The following is a 20,250-nucleotide window of genomic DNA, read 5'->3' as shown; positions in this document are numbered from 1 at the left end:
GCCTGCAGTGCAGGAGACCTAGGTTCAATCCCTGGGATGGGGAGATCCACTGGAGAAGGAAGTGGCTCTGGCCTGGAGAATTCCATGGACTGTATAGTCCACGGGGTCACAAAGAGTCAGACATGACTGAGCGACTTTCACTTCACATTTTATTATTTCACAGCTGTACTCTGATAGGTACCTTATACAAAATCAGGAAACACAATAAATGTTTCTAGAATATGTTGAAAGGCAACTGAAAGCATATTTTTCAATTTAGATCTAGAAAAATGACTATATTTTAAGAGTATGGAGCTTAGGATATGGTCATATTTTAAACTCACTTTTTCTTATGCCTTTACATAACTGTCAATTTTCATATCTATCCTAATATATTATTTCATGCATGCATTTGTACTACTAACGGAATAGTTTTAAAAAGATATGACCATCAATGCCAATATGTAGGTGTTGAATTCATTGTGTTTTAACTTCAGTTCTGGGTCTATAATTAGTGAAAGAATTGAAATCTTAGATGAAGGGATTCGCTTTCTAAACAAGTTCAAGGCAAGGCTATTCAAAGTGTTTGTCTGCTATGTGACGAGGAGCCTGAACTGGGCTGAAAATCAACATACTGCTTCCTTTGTCAAAAATATCGTGCTACTTAAAAAAACAATTTCAACAAACTAAACAATGCACTCTGGGCCATAGTTAATCTACAGCAAGTGTAGACTATGAACAAAGGGTTCCTGGAATGGCAGCAGGTCCATGATCACATTTGAGCTGCACTGGTCCAAGGAAACCTAAAAATAGATTGACTCCCTGAAGTCTGACTTATAGAATCAGTAGCCTAAGTTAGTTGCAGTATTCTGCAACAGTCCCAGCCTTTTGGCACCAGGGACTGGTTTCACGGAAGACAATTTTTCCACAGATGGAAGTGGAGGGTGAGGGGTGGTTCAGGGGATAATGCGAGCAACGGAAGCAATTGATGAACCTTCACTCACTGGCCTGTCACTTACTTCCTGCTGTACGGCCTGCTTCCTAACAGGTTGAGGACCAACTGGTTGGGGATCCCTGCTCTTGAGTCAACCGCTTCATTCTACTGTCCCATTTATACTGCATTTATACTGCACTTGGGAATATGACTCGACAGAGATGGTAGAATTCAGGAAGATGTGCTGGTGTGCTGATTCCGAGCCTAGGCCTTAGGAGTCATCCTTTGTTTCTATTTGGGGGCTTCCCTCGTGGCTCAGATGGTAAAAGCATCTGCTTGCAATGCAGGAGACCCGAATTCAATCCCTGGGTGGGGAAGATCCCCTGGAGAAGGAACTGGTAACCCACTCCAGTATTCTTGCCTGGAAAATTCCATGGACAGAGGAGCCTGGTGGACATGAGTTCACTTTCACTATTGACTTTGTTTCTATTCAGCAATCTCTGCTTCTGCTACTTCCTGAAGAAACACATGTACTGGGTAGCCTTTTAGGCTACCAAGGCTGAGAGACAGATGTAGATCCAACCTGAACTTAGGGGGTTAACACCATACAAGCTTAGTCTACTTATGTCAAGATCCATCTGACCCCAGGCACACGAATGAAAATAAATAATTTTTGTTTTAAGCCGCTGAGTTTTGGGACACTTCTTACACAGATTAGTCTGCAAATAGCTATTTAATGTATATACAGAGGGAAACTTTTAAGAGTCAAGGTGGAGGAGGGCTGCTGAGATGCACAGTGTTGGAAAGGGTATACTCAGAGTGTGGGTGGAAAAGGTATTAATGCCTATGTTTGTGAGTAGCTCATTCAACAGATTCTAAAAGTCCTGATTTCACAAGTTCTGAGGATCCCCGTCAGGCCTCTGATACAAGGAAGGACAGTTCTTCCTTATTTTCTTCCCCAGTGAGTATAGCAATGCACAAAGACCAGAAATCTGTTAATGAAAGAAGAATGTTTTGAACTGAAATATAACAGACTTCAAGCACTTACTAAAGAAAAAATTTCAGCTAATAATAGACATTATAAAGTTATAGTCGTCTTCAGTTTGCTTCCTTAAAATAGCCACTCTAAATCAGATTCAACTGACTTACTACTGTTCTTTGTATTTTTCTTTCAAGTTCTAACTTAACGGATCTCATGCCCAAAATTGATAGCTGGACTCAACAGCTGAGAGAGACAACTGCATTAATTTATGTAGCTTCTGTGAATAGACTGAACAAACAGGACTGCTTATAGAAATTGCTTTCATAATTATTATTTAGAGTGTGATACTGTAATAACATATACTTTCTGTAGCACTAAGAATGAAATAGATTTTACCCCTCGAATTTCCTAAGTCAATTTCAAAAACAGATGGCTCCAACCACTCCAAAAGTAAAGAAAAATGTGACCTTAAGATTTTTAAAAATGTGAAACAATATTTTATCTAGGTTTTTGTTTTTATAATGTTAAGCTAAAATTTAGTGTATATATCTGAACCTTATCAAGTATTTAGGTAAATTTAGGTCTGTAAACATACACTAAATTTACAGGCCATTTTTGTTGTTAAAGTTTCCTGTATACTATTCAATACTATTTGGGTAATAACTATATAAAAGTGTAAAAACTGTTTTTATTTCTTCAAAGGTTTATTTGTTTGTACTTCCAGTTAGTCAAAGATGAAAACTATGGAACAACTATTGCCCAAAGGAATAAAACATAAATAAATAAATAAAACCTTTGATTTAGCAACCAGAGCAAACTGCAGCAGCTTACTTAATAAAGTGGCTCCAGCCATTCTGGGGTATTCCCCAGGGTGAAATGTTCCACGTTGTATAGCTTTGTATATAATTAAAAATCTGCCACAACTATGATCTTGAATATCTTCTGGAATAAAGTATAGTTAAATAACCAAAATCTCAAGTAAATAACAGCTGCAAGTAAGCAACAAAAAGGTCTTTGGAGCAGTGTTTTATTTACATCTTTCTGAACTACAAACTTCTTTGCTCTAATGCATTTCAAACAGAATCCTGTCTTTTCAGGAAGCTCTTGATCTCAACATATTCAATCATCCTTTTTCAATTAAGGCAAAGTTTCTTTCATCTCACTCAACTCACCTAAGATAGGTATATAGTCATTCTAGAAATGCTTCTACCTCTTGGGTAATATTTAAGAAGTGTTGAATTTGAGTACAAGGGGAAAAGGATGACACTAACTATTCTTTAATCAATAGTTCTGTTTTTTTTTTAACAAAAAAGCACACTACTGATTCATTCTTGGTAAATTTCACTATTTCTCCTAATATCTAGTGTTAATATTACACAAAGACAATTCACTGTTAACAAATGTTACCTATCTTTTCCTTGAAACACATCATGTAGCCATAGACCAGAGGTCATGTAAAATGATCCAGAGATGTGCTAACCAGACGCTCAGCATTTATTTTTCAGCAACGAATGAGTATAGCCACCATGGACATTCAAATGAAATTTTATATGTTGGCTAAATGCCTATTACAACTTATACATTTACTGCAGAAATTCTCTTAGAAATGATTTTCCTATTATATCTAAAAGCCATATTCAGAGTGAAATTACCACACTGGCCATGTTTTATACAAATATTGTTAACCTAAGAAAAAAAGATTGTACAAACTTGTGACAAGTGTTAATATTCTCTCAAATGTATCTTCAACATCATTGCTTTTGACAACCTCATAAACTTGAACACATGTATGATACTATAACATTAACTAATGCTATGAGGAATAAAAATCATTTGAGTGAAAAGATACTTTCCACTGTGATTCTTGTGAACAAAAAGTTTTCACAAAATACATAATTTGGCATTTAGTGTCAGGGAGCTTTCATCTTGGGCTATAAATTTTGATGATAAAATAGTTAAATTAAAAGAATATTTTCAAGTATATGTTTTAAGAATACATTTGAACATGATAATATGATACAAACACAAAAGAAATGACACTTTTTTTTTACCTATCATGCTGCTATTGTATCCATATTTCAAACGCAGAACAAATTGTTCAGAGGATATGAACTTTCTTCAAAGAACCACAGGAAGTCTCCTGGATTGCATACAAATAACTGATACTTAATCAATGTCTCTAATGTTTGCTAATATTTTCAAAACAATGAGAAATACACATAAGACCTCTGTCAAAAATGTGCATACAAATTACCAATTTGCACACATAAGTATCAAATCTGTATAATCTCTACTGAAGAACTGATCTCAAGGATTTTCAAGCAGAATATGGAACACATCCTTAGTCAAGTATCATAATGTGATTGATGCTTAAAAATAAGCCCACAAACCAATGCTAGGTGTGCTTCTCAGGAGTCAACAAGATATCAATACTAAGACTCTTGTTTAAAATATAAATATAAATTTATGCACAGAAGTAAAAGCCTCAAAGTGGTGAAGTGAATCTCAGTACATGGGCAGTGCATGCCCTTAAGACTTAACGTCAAACTGTCTACATTTTATTATATGTTGTAATTACCAAATATATAAAACTGTAAGCTTAACTGACAGAGCACTTCTGAATCTGAATCAGCCAATTTAGAGCAACAATTGATAACACCATTACAGAACATGCAGAAATAGTAAAAGCTCCACGTCCACACTGAACCCACATCCAGGCAGCAAGATTTTGACCCAATGATGTAAGGTGTAAATCCATGCTGTTTATATTTTTGTAAAATGTACTTGGATTTTTTGAGAATCCAGAAGAAATGACTGAAATAAAACCATACAGAATGCAACAGATAAATATGTAACCACCACCATCCCTACCAGCTCAAATTCATTAACGGTTGTTTCTCTTTGGACTTAAACTGACTTAAACTGAGACAAGGTTATGGGTGCAGACAGTCTTATCTGGGAGGGTATTCCAGGAGGCACAAGTGAGGACAGGGAAGGGAGAAAACCTAGTGAACACATCATTGCCATGGACCACTGCAGTCCAAACCCTCTGAGGAAACCTGAGGAACATACCTCAGACTTGCCCCACAGAAAGATGGAGAACCTGGGGCATTTATCCACCAAATCCCATAAGCTGGAGCAGCAACAGTATGTTCAAAAGGACAAACGTCACAAAACCACAGCTTTTGTTTATTCAGCAGTGCATGCAAGCGTGCTAAATTGCTTCAGTTGTGTCCGACTCTGTGATTCTGTGGACTGTAGTCTGCCAGTCTCCTCTGTCCAAGGGATTCTCCAGGCAAGAATACAGGAGTGAGTTTCTGTGTCCTCCTCCAGGGGATCTTCCCAACCCAGGGACCGAACTCACTTCTTTCTAAAGCACTGATAAGCTGTCCCGGCCACTGGGCAGCAAAGGTAAAGACTTTCAGAATGTGCCCTTCTCATCTCCCTCTTTTCTCTTGCCTCCTTCTTCATCATCTGTCTGTCACTTCCCACATGGACTCTCTAGAGTGGCTTTCAAATGTTCTTTGCATTTTTGCCCCCAGTGTCAGCAGAGGAGGTGGGAAAACTAGGACACGCAGAGCTGTGTTCCAGTTGCACCCAACTCAGTGGCTGCAGCCATCCCATCGTCTTCTCCTGACCTCTACCTGCTGGTCACTGTCTTAGGAGAGGTTGGTCTCAGCCCATGAAGTGGCATCACATACGTGATTCTCTGCAACCTCTCTTAAGACGAGGCTTTCTTTGTGTTCTTGCCTTTCTGTTTTGCTCCTAACCTATGCCAGCCTGAAAGGAAGTCTGCTCCTTAGGTATATTCAAAGTATCAGAGACTTAATTGTTTTCTGAAAGTCTCAAAAGTAAGGTTCTTACACTTCAAGATGCATGGGTGAGTGTAGACAAAAAATAGTAGAAAGTGGTATTTAACTGATCCATTTAAAATATCTATCCCTTTAATATTTTATAAAGTTATATATAGTACTATATATAGTTTATAAATATATGTACACATATTGAAAATGTGATAAAAGTTTCTTGCTGATTCTTTTTAACTAATGAGGTACACCATCAAAAGGATTTGCTCTGAGAGACTGCATCTGCTGTTTCATGGCCAGAGGGCCAATGACCACTGTCAAACAGTAGGTTCTTCAAGGGAACTTTTAGAAGGCTGCAATCAATTGTCCTGAGGAGACACCTAGGTTTGCAAATCTCATGGCCTGGTGGTTATACTCTTCAGTCCAAATGACTCTGGGCATTCACCCTGAGTGTTGATTTGCTTAGCTCTGTAAATTGCATTGAGGGTTTGGTTTTTTAAAAAAAGGCCTTTAAAGAAGGTATGTGGAATGAAGCTCTCTTACTGTTCCATCTAACACATGACCCACCACAATAATAACTCCAAGTCGTAATTTATGGGAAAAACCATACTCTTGGCATCCACCTCAACAATTCGGTTGCCTACTAACTAGACTTAATCTGCAATCCTTTCAGTTATGGTGAACGGATTGTCTTTTCATATGTTCCGTTTGCTCAATCATTCTGTAAGCACCTTACAAGCAGATAGATGCTTGTTGTCTACTTCCTTTAACCTGCAAGAACAGCTCACAAACTGCTTTGGTTCAAAACAACAGTGAATAAGTTGTTGAAATAAAGAACTCTGAATGGATTTATTTTCAACTCTTGAAGGTTACTTCTTGGGATTTTTAAACAGGCTAGTGACAGACTCTTGCTGCTACCCTGGGAAGCCTAAAGTACAAGTTGAAGAGAGTAGGGATGGTTCTAAAAGCACAGCAACCAGTTTGAGCCAATTAGCAGTTAAAATTAATCTGCATATCATCTTCAGGATATATAAATTCCATTCTCCTTGACTTTTCTGGGTTGTTAAGTATTGCTTCTACTCATTGAGGAAAAGATAAATTTGGTAGAGTGTTTTTCTATTTACAGGACAAATTCAAATTATCCATTAAGCCCACACCAAAATCCTATGGAAAAGAGATCATTGCCATCATCCCCATTTTATATAAGAGGATAATGAGGCTCAGAGAAATAGATGCTTTGTCCAAGGACATTCAGAGAATGTGACAAACCCAATGAGCATAAGCCCTGCTTTCTTTACTTCAAAGTCACACCAGGCTTTCTATCTTACTGTGTATCCAAGACAGTTTGTGAGTGTGTGTATGTGACTGTTTGTCTACTACCCGAGATATAGAATACTGTTGCTTTATAAAAGGATAGAATAACATAACTTGATTAAATTTTTGATACTAGTTTTTAAAAAAATGCTTGTGTTTTGATGGTTTTTGGTCACAGAGGCAGAATGAGTTGATATTTTCAAAGAAAAGAGCTTGCAGCCTTATTTGTAAGAAGTGATTCACCGAAAGCCTATTTTATTATAAGATAAATTCTTTTTCTTTTGTTGAGGTATCTTACATCTAGGATGATCTCAGATATTTTAGATGAAGAATTCAATACCATAAAGAAATGATTTACTTAAGACTATATAAAAGAACATAGAGACCTGATGCTAACTCCTAGATAAATTGTCTACATACCCATCCTAACACACATAAAGTATACCTCCTACCTGAAATTGTCATTGCTTTTTTATTCAGGATGGTTTACTGCAAATTCAGGATTTTATGATCCTCATTGATTTAAATTTTTCTACAAAGACATAATCTGAGAGTTCAACTTTAATATCAGCAACCATGATTTCAGTGGGGATCCACTTTTTGATGTCAATCTAATGTCAGTATATTTCATGTTGTATAAGCAGTAATTTATGAGTTATCCTTGGAACATTTGGTCTAGTGTCTCTTAGCCACAGGCATGAAGGGCCCACCACAATTCTACATTCCAGATGAAACACACTACAGTAAGAACATGAAATCAAACCATGTCTTTGTTCAAGATTAATAGTAACTTAAGTTGTTTTGAAGAAAAATAAGGAAATACAGAAAAATAAGCCTGAAAAACAATCTAGTTAGGGTTGCCACAGACCTTTCTGTTTCATTTCATGTACAGTTTGTAAAGCAAAAGAAAAATCAATGATCTGATCTTCTTTCCCTTCAGCATCTGAAATTGGGTCTCTTATTTTGAAAGCCAGGGTATGTGGTTTCTCTGATCAGTTCATGTCCTTTGGAGGGTTCCAAAGAGAGACTATCATGCTCTGAAAGCAGCACTGAAATATTTTACCACTATATGAGTAAACAAAAGCATATCAGCAGTTAAACACATTTTATGAGCTGAGCGAAACAGAATATTCCTAAGTGGAATGGAAACGACAATGGAATAGAGGACAGGCCTGGGAGCTTCACGTCTTTCAGAACAGAGAAAGAGCCTGGGGGACAGTAACACCTCCAAACCATTCTGATAGTGAGGAGAGAGATTCTCTGAGCCTGACATCATGTAGATGGCCTAAGAAAGAAGTTTCCTTGTAGCTAAACTGCTAAATTTAATTTATCAGGGAAAAATAGGTTAGCTGATTTCTCTTTTATTTGCTTTTTTTTTTTAATTGAAACTTTTGTTTATCAGGCTTTCTCATTTTCATGGTTGGAATACAATTAAATTCTATAGACAGATGGGCTTCAGCCGTGCTAATTACCATGGTGATCAATTAACTCAGCTGCTATTTAGAATAGAGAAAGCTACATAAACAATGACCTAGGAATTTTGTCTAAGACAGTTGTAGAAACCTATCAAGCATATAATTCATAAAATATCCAACGGCCATGTTGTTGTGGTACAATGGGCTTCTTTATTTATTTGAGATCTTTACCATATACCTCTGTCTTAACAGGAAACATGCATCCAGTCAATCTGGCCCAAAAGGTCATGATAAATGAAGTGACCTGCTACACAGCTAGCTTTTGGGGTGGCATAGCTGTTGACTGAAGGCATCTTCAGATCTTTCCTATCGGAACTGCATGCATGTACCGAGGAGTTACATGTTTCATGTGTCAGAGTGAATATATGTGGACAATGCAGAAACTGGTTACTTTCAGAAAAGTTTGCACTATATTATCCACATATGTGTATAGCATCAAGACATTTAAAAGAATTAAACTATAATATTAACTAATTATACACATCCATGTTAAAAGCACTTACAAGGACATTTGGAAATTCCTAATGCACATTTCCTAATGAAATATCTCTACAGGTTAGAGAGTAACATAAACTAAGACTGACAGGCAACACAATGTCAAAATATTGAAGGAATCTTCACTAACTCTAAAGCAGAGGAAGAAGAGGATCTATGCAGATGGCAACCCAGGAACTGCATTGGCTTTTCCTCATGATAAAGACTGACTGTTAGCTCAACCAGCCAGGCTCTATACAAAAACAAACATGGACATTCATTCTGTTTGTTTGTGTGGGTGCCTGTGTGAATGCTAGGGTTGAGGAGAAAGCTAGACTATTATTCCTTCCCTGCACCAGTCCTAACATCCTACTGTATCCTTCCACTAATACCATCTACAAGGGGAAACAATGAACAGCAAAATGCATGTGTGTTAGAGGAGAAAAAAGTCAAGTGTATGCTATGATACCCCTGGAGAAGGAAAGGGAAACCCACTCCAGTACTCTTGCCTGGAAAATTCCATGGATGGAGGAGCCTCACAGGCTGCAGTCCATGGGGTCGCAAAGAGTTGGACATTACGGAGCGACTTCACTTTCTTTTCACTTTCATGCTATGACACATTGAGCAAAGCATTATTTCTCCAAAGTCAGCTGGGTAAAATTTAACTATGGCTGTGACCAAGTCATATTTCGAGTTGAATTCAGGAGCAGTTTCACCAGTGAGCTTTCTACATATTCCTACTCACTCCTTGTACCCCTCACCCAAACAAGTAACCTTTGTCTTCTCTGAGCAAGCACAGCATTTTATTCACACATCTCTTATAACTTCTACTACATTCTGTTATATAAAATGATCCAAAGTGCATGAGTCTTATCTGGTCTACTGGCTACCTTGTTCTTTGGAGAAAAGTGAGTCCTAGTCATCTTAGTCCTCAAAGCCCCAAGTCCACTGACGTGCTCATAGGATATTGTCATTAAATATTTACTATGAGAAATTATTAACATGTTTCTGAGCTCATCTTCAAATGGCAGAAAACTAACTAAACAAATCTGTAACTTTCTAAACACATATTTTTTGTAACTAATTGGACTGAGTCAAGACATTTCCATGGTTTCCAATCAGGACTAACTATACAGGAAGGACAGGGAGGCCTGGTGTGCTGTGATGCATGGGGTCGCAAAGAGTCGGACATGACTGAACGACTGAACTGAAGTGAACTGAACTGATACAGGAAGGACAAAACAGAAAAGTATAGAAATCACAATGAAATTACAACTATTAAAGCGTGTTTGAACTTATAAATAGATCCCACTGGTATTTCTAAACTACAGTGACATTGTTTTTGAGATGAGTTGATTACAAGTTATTGTAAAAGAATAAACAATAAAAATGGTTTGAATAATTTTCCTCAATCACAGCTGAATTCAAAACATAAGACCCTATTTGTCATTACTGTTACATTTTGTTTTACATAATTATTCTCACAGCAGAAACAGGAAAATAAAAACATTCCTTGTCTAAGGTACACTGAAATTTAAGAAAAGTAAGTGTGTTCAGTTGTGTCTGACTCTTTGTAGCACCATGAATTGTAGCACGCCAGGCTCCCCTGTCCATGGACTTTTCCAGGCAAGAATACTGGAGTGGGTTGCCATGTTCTTCTCTAGGGGATATTCTCAACCCAGGGATGGAACCCATGTCTCCTGCATTGGCAGACAGATTCTTTACCACTGGGCCACCTGGCAAGTCCCGAGACAAGTCACTATCAACCCACAAAGTTACATTAGTAAATTGTTTTGTTCCTGTTTTTAATTCATTACACTAACTTTATTTAATCTATAAACAATCACAAAATATAAGTAATCTTCAAACCTTCAATAAACAAGGTGGGCATCCTATAGATCAGAATATTTTTTTCATATTCTTAACACATTGAAAAGGACCATAAAGTACAAAATTGTAGCAGCAAATTTTCTTAAAAATGAAAATATACACATGTATATATAGACTTGGAAAGTATATGTATTGAAAACACTAAAAGTTAACAAGAGATTATATTACCTTCAATACACAGTAAATACCTTAAAATGCATCTCTTTATATGATAAAATGTTAAAATGTTATGCTATAAAATAAAGTAATAAATAAAGGCATGATGAAGTGTTCCCTGTGGGAAAGTGACATCATCTTCATTGCATTCTCAAAATAATTGAAAATATGTTCTGAGTGTGAGCTTTCTCTCTCTCTCCAAGCATGTGCATGTGTGTGTACCATGTACACACATGTATGTGTAGGTCTTCTGTTCATGCTTTACTTTTCTTACAATTAAGAAAAACCACTAGCTGAGTTCCCAGCAGGTTGAGGCATACTAATTTCTCAGAATTTCTTCAATTATATATCTGCTAATATATTTAAGAGGTCTTGTGGTCTTTAAGTTTCAAAAACGGGCAATGCTAAACCTTTTTATTAGGGAAAACCTCCAAACAAACTAATAAAAGCTTGAACTTCCATCAGAGCAACATTTTAATGTATCTATTAAGTGATTAGCTTCCTGAAGAAATCAATGTTATTCATTATTGGCAGTTCTGGCATAATATTATATTGCAAACAGGAAAATGGGAAAGTTAGTTATTTAACCTATGAAAACAGTGGGAAACTCAGTTGCTCAGCCTATGAATACAGCTTTAAAAATTCTGTATCTTCCCTTAAATGGCACTGAAAATCTCAAGTGGTGATATAACTGTTTTAATAAGTCTCAGTAACACTGTATTTTTAAAGTAACACCAGGCATATATTTAAAGGAAACAAAATATAGCAAGCTAATATATTTGCTTAATGCAGCTTAATTATTACATATACTACATAATGACACCCATGCTGCCGTAGTATCGTTTCAGATAGAAAACATTTATTTTGCTCTGTAAAGCAAGAGATGGTACTTTAAACATCAACTCACTGTACTAAGTGGAACCATTAATCATCTGGATTTTTGCTGCATTATGTTTTTAAAAGAAGCAAATTACAAAAGGTACTATTATGGATTTACTTCAAAAAATAATTTTGGGGTTATTTACTGGCCAGTATGAAATGACTGTCATCTTTTCTGTTTTATGGGTATTTAGGCTATACAATGAGAATTGATTTTCTGAGTGATAGCCCTGGGACCTTGCAGGAGTATCGCTTATCAAAGAAAGATTCAATTATGTTCCTACATTGTACTTACCAGGGAAGAAAAGTAAGGGACTATACTTCACAAAATCTCCCAAAGAAAAGTTGCAATAACCTTCAGTTACCCAGATAAGCACACCTAGATAATTCAGAGCTCCCATTTCCAAGTGATCTGTGCAACAAGGATTATAGATTTAAAAATGTTTTACATTTATGAGTATTTTTATACATTCCAGATGATTCCCCAGTTTATTACATAATTAGAAGAAGCTTTTAATTAAAATTTTGAGGTAAGAAAATTATACATACAGTATTTGAATCACCAGTAATACTGAGTAAAATGAAAAAAAAAATCAAAGAAGATACAAACTGAAATACTAAACAGGAGGCTGTATTTATCTTTTCAAATTCCAGACTATTTGGCAACCGAGGTTTAACATCTGAATGAGTGACTGGACCACAGAATCTGAAGGCTCCCTGCCGATCCTGACATCCTGTGATCTACAGAATGATGACAGCTAATTGGCCAGACTTTGAGTCTCTTTGTTTTCCACTGTGTGTTCTCAGTAAAAGGTAAAAAAGCACATAAATTCAAAATGCCACCAAAAGTAAAGAATTACAAGATAATAAAAGATACTACATAAAATTTAATGACATTCAGTATCAAGGCAGGGTAACATGAAAAAAGATGCTGACTGCTTTTGAATTCTGAATACTTGCTTTGCTAAAAAAAAAAAGAAAGACTTATTCTGCAAAAATAATTTTATTCACTGCTTAAAAAAAACAAAAGCCCTCGTATTACCTTCATGACTTATCAATATTTTAAGAACCATGGTTCAAAGCTGGTTGGGTAGGGAGAAAGGAACATGGAATGTGAGCCCTACTAACTTCTCATCTGCTCCTTAGCAGAGTAATTTGCATACGAACATGTCTCATATTATGTGTATGTGTGTACTTAGTCGCTCAGTTGTGTTTGACTTTTTGCAACCCCATGGACTGTAGCCCACCAGGCTCCTCTGTCCATGGGGATTCTCCAGGCAAGAATACTGGGGTGGGTTGTCATGCCCTCATCCTGGAGATCCTCCCAACCCAGGGACTGAAACCAGGTCTCCCGCTTTGTAGGCAGATTCTTTGCCTTCTGAGCTACCAGGGAAAACCAGGAATGCTGGAGTGGGTACCCTGTCCCACTTCTTCATTACAGTTGTTCCCAAACTCAGGAGAAACCATTACTGATCTCTGATGGGCTTATCTGGACACTAAGAACCACAGAAGACATTTATTAGCCTATTGTTATTAGGCCAAAGGGCCATCCATCTCCATAAAGAGTGAAAGATAGTTCTAAATAATTCATAATTTTCTACAAGAACATTATGATGCTAGTTTTTTTCCCCCTAAAATTTCGTAAAGTCCTCCTTGTCATTAGGTACTGCCTTTCCAACTAAAGGCCCTTAAGTCAGGCAGTCTTCTTGGCCTTGTTCTCCCTGCTAGCCAACTTGTCATCATCATAAACCCAGCTCTTTCAGGAAGCCTTCCATGCCCAATAGTCCTATCCATATTCTGCATTTGTTCTACAAATACTACTAATTTCTTCCACGTTCTGCCAGATTCTGTGGTATTTTTAACTCCCAATGTGTAGGTATATGTGTGCATGTCCTCTATTTTAGACTGAGTTCCTTTAAGAACACAGCTTGTATTTAACATTATTTATGTGCACCCCGAAAACTTTGCACATTCTCCACACACAGTTGGCATTTGGCCAACATTCTCGATGTAAATGAATATGAGCATGAACCTTAGGGTAATTAGAGCAATGAGTGCAGAGATAGTCTTCCATCTGAGACAAAGACATGAGAAACAGAACCCCTCCCAAATTCTCCAGACTGATGTCACATCTTTCTCTAAGTGACAGTGCAGGTCTTCTGACAAGACTGAAATGAGAGGGGATGAGGCAGAGGATGTCCGCTATCTTTTGGTTCATAAAAAAGTGCACTTGGGAAGACCAAGCTAGGAAGACCTGAGCTCTCTATAGTGGAAACACACAGTGAAACACAAAGAAAAACAATTGGCACTCAAAGCTTTCTACCTGATCTCCATTGCCTTGAAGGACCGTGTTACCCCTGCCTTTGGGTCTCGAGCCCGGTAGTGGGGCTGTGCCCTCAGATCAGAGTGTGAGGCACTGTGGCATTTACCCTGCCTTTTCCTACAGAAAGAAAGAAAGAAAGAAAGAGAAGTCGCTCAGTTGTGTCTGACTCTTTGCAACCCCATGAGCTGTAGCCCACCAGGCTCCTCCGTCCATGGGATTCTCCAGGCAAGAGTAGTGGAGTGGGTTGCCATTTCCTTCTCCAGGGGACCTTCCCGACCCAGGGATTGAACCCGGGTGTCCCGCATTATAGGCAGGCACTTTACCATCTGAGCCCCCAGGGAAGTTCTTTCCTACGGAATTGATGTCAAATTGGTCTCCTCTAGGTTCACCTCACTGATCCGTTCAAAGTAATGACTTATTTCTAACCAGTCTCTCATTTTAGACACCTTCTGTATTTTCCACACAATTCTGCTCCCACATCCAATGGGTAAACACATTCTACTCAGGAAACACTGTAATTCTGCACTGCCTCTTATATTTGCAAATTCCAGCAACAGCTCCCTCTTTGAGCCATTGAGAAAACCTCTAGCTGATCCTCCTGCCAAATCACATCTTTCATTTGTTGTGAGAAAACTCTTCCTTAAATCAAGAAAACAAGTAAACATCACAAAGACCTGCTTCAAATGTTTTCCATTTCCTTTCTTTTCTCTTTTTTTTCCCCACCTTTTTTTGGGGGGTGGGGTTGGGAAGGGGAGGATTCTTGTTTATTGATAATGCTTAAATTCCTTGGGTTCATATATGGCTCTTTATAAACTGGCTCCAATGAATTTTTTCCAGCTTCATAGCCTGCCATTCAAATTCACGGACACTTTTCTCCTATTACACTTAATGTGTCATATTTCTATGGAAAAACAGACCTTGTTATGAATTCTTGCTTTTACACATATAGTTCTTTTTGTCTAGAGTGACCCTCCCCACTTTTTACATGGGAAATGCTCATCCTTCAACATCCACCTGTCTCTTTAGAGAGATATCCTCTGTTCCCTTGAATCCCTCAGTATGCTGCACACGTCTGAAAGTACTGACCTCCAGAACTGTGATTTACTCATTTCCCATCAGTCTACCCCTAGCATATGAGATCCTCAAGGGAAGGCATCCATCATTTTTTATACCAACGTAGCCTGATACTTGCCATGTAGGAAACAAGTACTCATTGTTTGGGGGGTAAGTAAAAGTACATAGAATGCAATTGTCAAATGAACAGAATGTTAATATGTTGTATAGGGAAAGCTGAAACAATCTTTTTCAGACCGCAGGTCAAATAGGCTTTGAAGGACTCGCCTTAGAACCAAATGGACTGGAGTGACTTTGTTTCTATGGGAACAAGCGGTCTAAGTTCCAAGCAGCACACATGCGAATGGACTTTGGAACACAAATGCCCCTGCTGGGTTCCATGCGGCCAAGCAGCAGGCACCGAGGCTGGCAGGCGGCCCCCGGACCGGTGAGTGGCTGCATCTCCGGGAGGTGAATGCATAGGACACCACGTCACCAGAAGCAGCCCAGCCATCCACGGAGACCAGCTCCAGTCAAGCCAGCGAGCCGCCCGATGCCCTCTGTCCATCCGGCCCTCCCGGGCCCAAGCCATGCTGCTCACGGTCTACTGCGTGAGGAGGGACCTCTCCGAGGCCACCTTCTCCCTGCAGGTCAGGCCTGACTTTGAGCTTCAAGACTTCCGTGTGCTCTGCGAGCTGGAGTCGGGCATCCCCGCCGAGGAGACCCAGATCGTCTACATGGAGCGGCTCCTTGTCGACGACTACTGCTCCCTGGGCGCCTACGGCCTCAAGGACGGCGACATGGTCATTTTACTGCAGAAGGAGGCCGCGCGGCCGCGCTCCCCCGGGCTGGCGGCGGGCCTCTCCCGCGTGGAGCCAGCGGGGCCCGCCCTGCCGGGGACGTCCGGCTCCCGGCCGCACCAGCGCGCCCAGTCGGCCCAGCACTCCGGCCGCCGCGGCTCTGGGGAGAAGGCGGGCCCGGGTCAAGGGCTGGACAGCCCGGCCCTGGTCCGCAGCATGCTGCTGTCCAGCCCGCACGACCTGTCCCTGCTGAAGGAGCGCAACCCCGCCCTGGCCGAAGCGCTGCTCAGCGGAAGCCTGGAGAGCTTCTCCCAGGTCCTGATGGAGCAGCAACGCGAGAGGGCGCTGAGACAGCAAGAGCGACTGCGCCTCTTCTCGGCTGACCCGTTCGATCTGGAGGCCCAGGCCAAGATCGAGGAGGAGATCCGGCAGCAGAACATCGAGGAGAACATGAGCATAGCCATGGAAGAGGCGCCGGAGAGCTTCGGCCAGGTGGCCATGCTCTACATCAACTGCAGAGTCAACGGGCATCCTCTGAAGGCCTTCGTCGACTCGGGGGCCCAGATGACTATCATGAACCAAGTCTGTGCCGAGAGGTGCAACATCATACGGCTGGTGGATCGGCGGTGGGCTGGGGTCGCTAAAGGCGTGGGCACGCAGCGAATCCTCGGGCGAGTCCACCTAGCGCAGATTCAGATCGAAGGCGACTTCTTACAATGCTCTTTCTCTATACTGGAGGAGCAGCCCATGGACATGCTTCTCGGGCTGGATATGCTCAGGAGACATCAGTGTTCCATCGACCTCAAGAGAAACGTGCTGGTGATCGGCACAACGGGCACACAGACCTCCTTCCTTCCTGAGGGAGAGTTACCTCCGTGTGCTAAGTTGGTAAGTGGCACGGGGCCAGAGGAGTCTTCAGATAAGGAAATAGCAAATGCTATTAAACATTCAGCCATGGATTCAGGGTGGAAAAAGCATTGAAACAGGCTCTATATATGCTATCACCGTGAGGGAGTCTCAGATCTCGGGAAATTATAAGACATGAGCTCACTGGCAATGCAATCATTAAAAAATCGGTAACCACTAAACCTAGCCTTGGGACTAAGTTCTCAGAGCCATCACTATGTAAACTGTGATTGATTGATCTTGGTCCATCCATTTCCCTTATCTAAAAATCACTGACCTTATCCTGAGAAGACTCTGGAGGCTCCAACTGATTTTCAGATAATCCATGAAAGGAAAACCAGCCTCTTTGGAGACGCTGTCCAAGGAAATTATAGTATGGCTTGTCCAAACCTGTTGCTCTTTTGCAGAATTCCCTGGAAAAAGCCATTGCTACAGATGGTACAATGCACCTACACAAAATGATTTTAAATCAGCAGTAACTATGGTATATTTAGGGGAATACATTTATTTTCATAGAAATTTTTTTTTTTTTTTTAAGGAAAGGTACTAGAAATGGTTGGTCAATTTTACTCAAGTTGATTAATACATATAAATGTCTGTTTGGGGCAGTAAGAAGCCAATTTCATCATGACTCCTGTGGAGGCATGCTCACTGCAATTCATTCTAAAAGGCTATTTCTACCATACTTGAGAGAGTGAATTTTTCTCCCAGGATGTCCTAAAGTAATTTCCTCTCTCCTCTACATTCCAAGAAATTCTGGTCATAAAAGAAAGGCAATCAAGTAGTTTTTTTTTTTTTTTTTAATTATCATGCTTCTTGGGAACCTAGTGGTTAAATTGTGGTGGGAATGAGAGTCAAGGGCAGGCAGTGTCTAGGTCCCTGGATTATCTTTCTGGCTTTATATATTAAGCTGTTACTACATAAGTTTGGTTTGAACAAAGGGCTTCACTTTTAAAATAACATCTGAAAATTTCTGAATGAGATCTCTAAGGCCTCATTCAGCAATATGGTCCATTCTGACAAAGCTACTTTCCATTACTGCTGATAGTGGGAAATGGAATATTCCAGACTTAATTACAATCCATGGCTATAATACCTCAGAGAAAAGTTTCAGCTGCCTGAGGCCATCAGACTCACAGAAAATGTTTCAGGGCAGGGAAGCCTGGTGTACTACAGTCCATGGGGTCGATAAGGACATGACTTAGCAACTGAACAACAACAATTCATTAAGATTGGTATTATTAATAGAACACAAGGTTCAAAGTCAAAAATATATTCTGATTTTAGCTCTATATTAATTAGGCAAATCAGTTCACATATAATACACCTCAGATTTCTCATCTATAATCTCTTTCAGATGGGAGAGTCATTTTCAGCTACTAAGACTACATTATGAACTAGGATATCCTTTATTTGTTTTCCCAACAAGATCTAAAGCTACCCAAGCCCTTCCAAAGGCTACAGAAAAAAACTCCTACCCTGGAGGTCTCCCTTTCTTGATTGGCTTCTTCGTTATGTTTCTATAGAGTTTCCTCTTTCCTTACAGCTATCATCAACTTGCCTCCCAGTATTCTTCCTTATCCTCTGGAGAAGGCAATGGCAACCCACTCCAGTACTCTTGCCTGGAAAACCCCATGGATGGAGGATCCTGGTAGACTACAGTCCATGGGGTCACAAAGAGTCGGACACGACTGAGTGACTTCACTTTCACTTTTCATTCTTCCTAATAGAATTCCTGTGCTCATATCATTTTCCCAACCTTGTCTACATTTGCACCAAGGCTTACATCTGGGCTTCCCTAGTGGCTCAGTTGGTAAAGAATCCCTGCAATGCAGGAGACCCAGGTTCAATCCCTGGGTTGGTAAGATCCCCTGGAAAAGGAAATGGCAGCCCACTCCAGTATTCTTGCCTGGAGAATTCCAGGGACAGAGCTGGGCAGGCTACAGTCAATGACATTGCAAGAGTCGGACACAGCTGTGCGACTAACTTTGACTTTCACTTTACATCCAGTAGAGTTACTAAAAATGACCAATGACTAGACTTCTTTTCTACTTTTCTTTCTAAATAAGTACTAAAGACAAAAGTAGGTGACAAAGTAAAGGAAGAAATTCAGAGTACAGCCAGGGATCATCAGTTAAGTGCCAATGAAAAATGGGAACTGACCTGATAAATGCATGGATACCTTCATGAATAAAAGTGTGCAGACTCCTAAGTATTTTCTGCAAGACTCAGCTTTCAGATCCATTTATACGAAAAACATATCTCATTTGCACATGTCACATGGGGCTGACCAAGGTTGAGTATACTGTGTATCAGGATATCTAACCCATGAAAGTCAATCAAAAATCACCAAGTATTTAAATTAAAAAGACACTTTGCATGATATCAAATCCCATCACACACACTTGCCTTTCTCAGAGCAACATCACTTCTAATGTAATTATGTTTTTTAGGACCAGATCCAAGTCTTTGTTTTTTGTTTTGAGCTTTGGTTTGAATTGAACTCTATTAATCCATAACTTCCAATAAGTTCATCTTTATTCTTCTCTTTGTCAAGAACATATTTAATTTCTCTGGCATGAGACAATCTTTTTAATATAGGGAATAAATGTCATCTGAAATAATCTCTTTTATAGCTTTCACCAGATTCTTTAACTGTTCCTCACTGGATAAGTTTGGAACCACTTAAAAATTTCTGTTGTATTCCTTTGGACATATTCCAGCTTTTAAAAATATTACTTGACTAGATGGACTGGTAAATGAAAAATACTTTCATTGGACTGAAAATAAATTATCTCAAGGAAAAATCAATAAAGAGCTAATTAATTAAGCAATGTCCTTGCTGGTACATTTTTTAAGATCATTATCTTTCAAATCAGAAAGTATTTTGAAAATTAGTTTTATGGATTTAAAATCTTGACTCAATCCTGTGTACATGTGAATAAACCCCAATCAAGTAAATTTTAAATGGATTAGTTTTAGTAAAGGGCAACACGTTTTGCATGTCTCCTATGTAAATCAGGAGCTATGTAAGGTACTTTACATATACTAGTATTCTTAGCCCCTAGAACTGACCTTCAAAAGAGTTATCATTGACTGTATTTTACAGATAAGAAATTAAAGGCTCAGAATTACTGTGAAATATTCAAATACCTAAAGCTTACTTTTTTTAAAGTTTTTTGGGGTAGCAATCTACATTTTAAATTGTGATCCTGTTGCATATTACACACACACACATATACACAGGCAAAAGCACACACACATCTATCTTTGAAACAG

At 39.2% G+C, this 20,250-nt stretch overlaps 2 protein-coding genes across 4 annotated transcripts in view; one reads left to right on the top strand and one right to left on the bottom strand.

Moving 5' to 3' along the window:
• PDGFD (platelet derived growth factor D) overlaps window positions 1-20,250 on the bottom strand; it is a 264,825-nt gene that overhangs the window by 113,651 nt on the left and 130,924 nt on the right. The gene's annotated exons all lie outside the window — the stretch shown is intronic.
• Window positions 15,662-17,743, top strand: DDI1 (DNA damage inducible 1 homolog 1). The gene has a single exon (XM_043892350.1). It carries the CDS (start codon window positions 15,856-15,858, stop codon window positions 17,044-17,046), a length of 1,191 nt encoding a protein of 396 aa, XP_043748285.1. The 5' UTR covers window positions 15,662-15,855; the 3' UTR covers window positions 17,047-17,743.

Source organism: Cervus elaphus, chromosome 1 (assembly GCF_910594005.1).
Source record: "Cervus elaphus chromosome 1, mCerEla1.1, whole genome shotgun sequence".
NCBI lineage: Eukaryota > Metazoa > Chordata > Mammalia > Artiodactyla > Cervidae > Cervus > Cervus elaphus.
The sequence above is the reverse complement of the archived record's forward strand: the minus strand, read 5'-3'. Positions and strand labels throughout refer to the sequence as shown.

Coding starts and splice junctions, on each gene's coding strand:
- DDI1 (XM_043892350.1), top strand. CDS start 15,856: ATGCTGCTCACGGTCTACTGCGTGAGGAGGGACCTCTCCGAGGCCACC.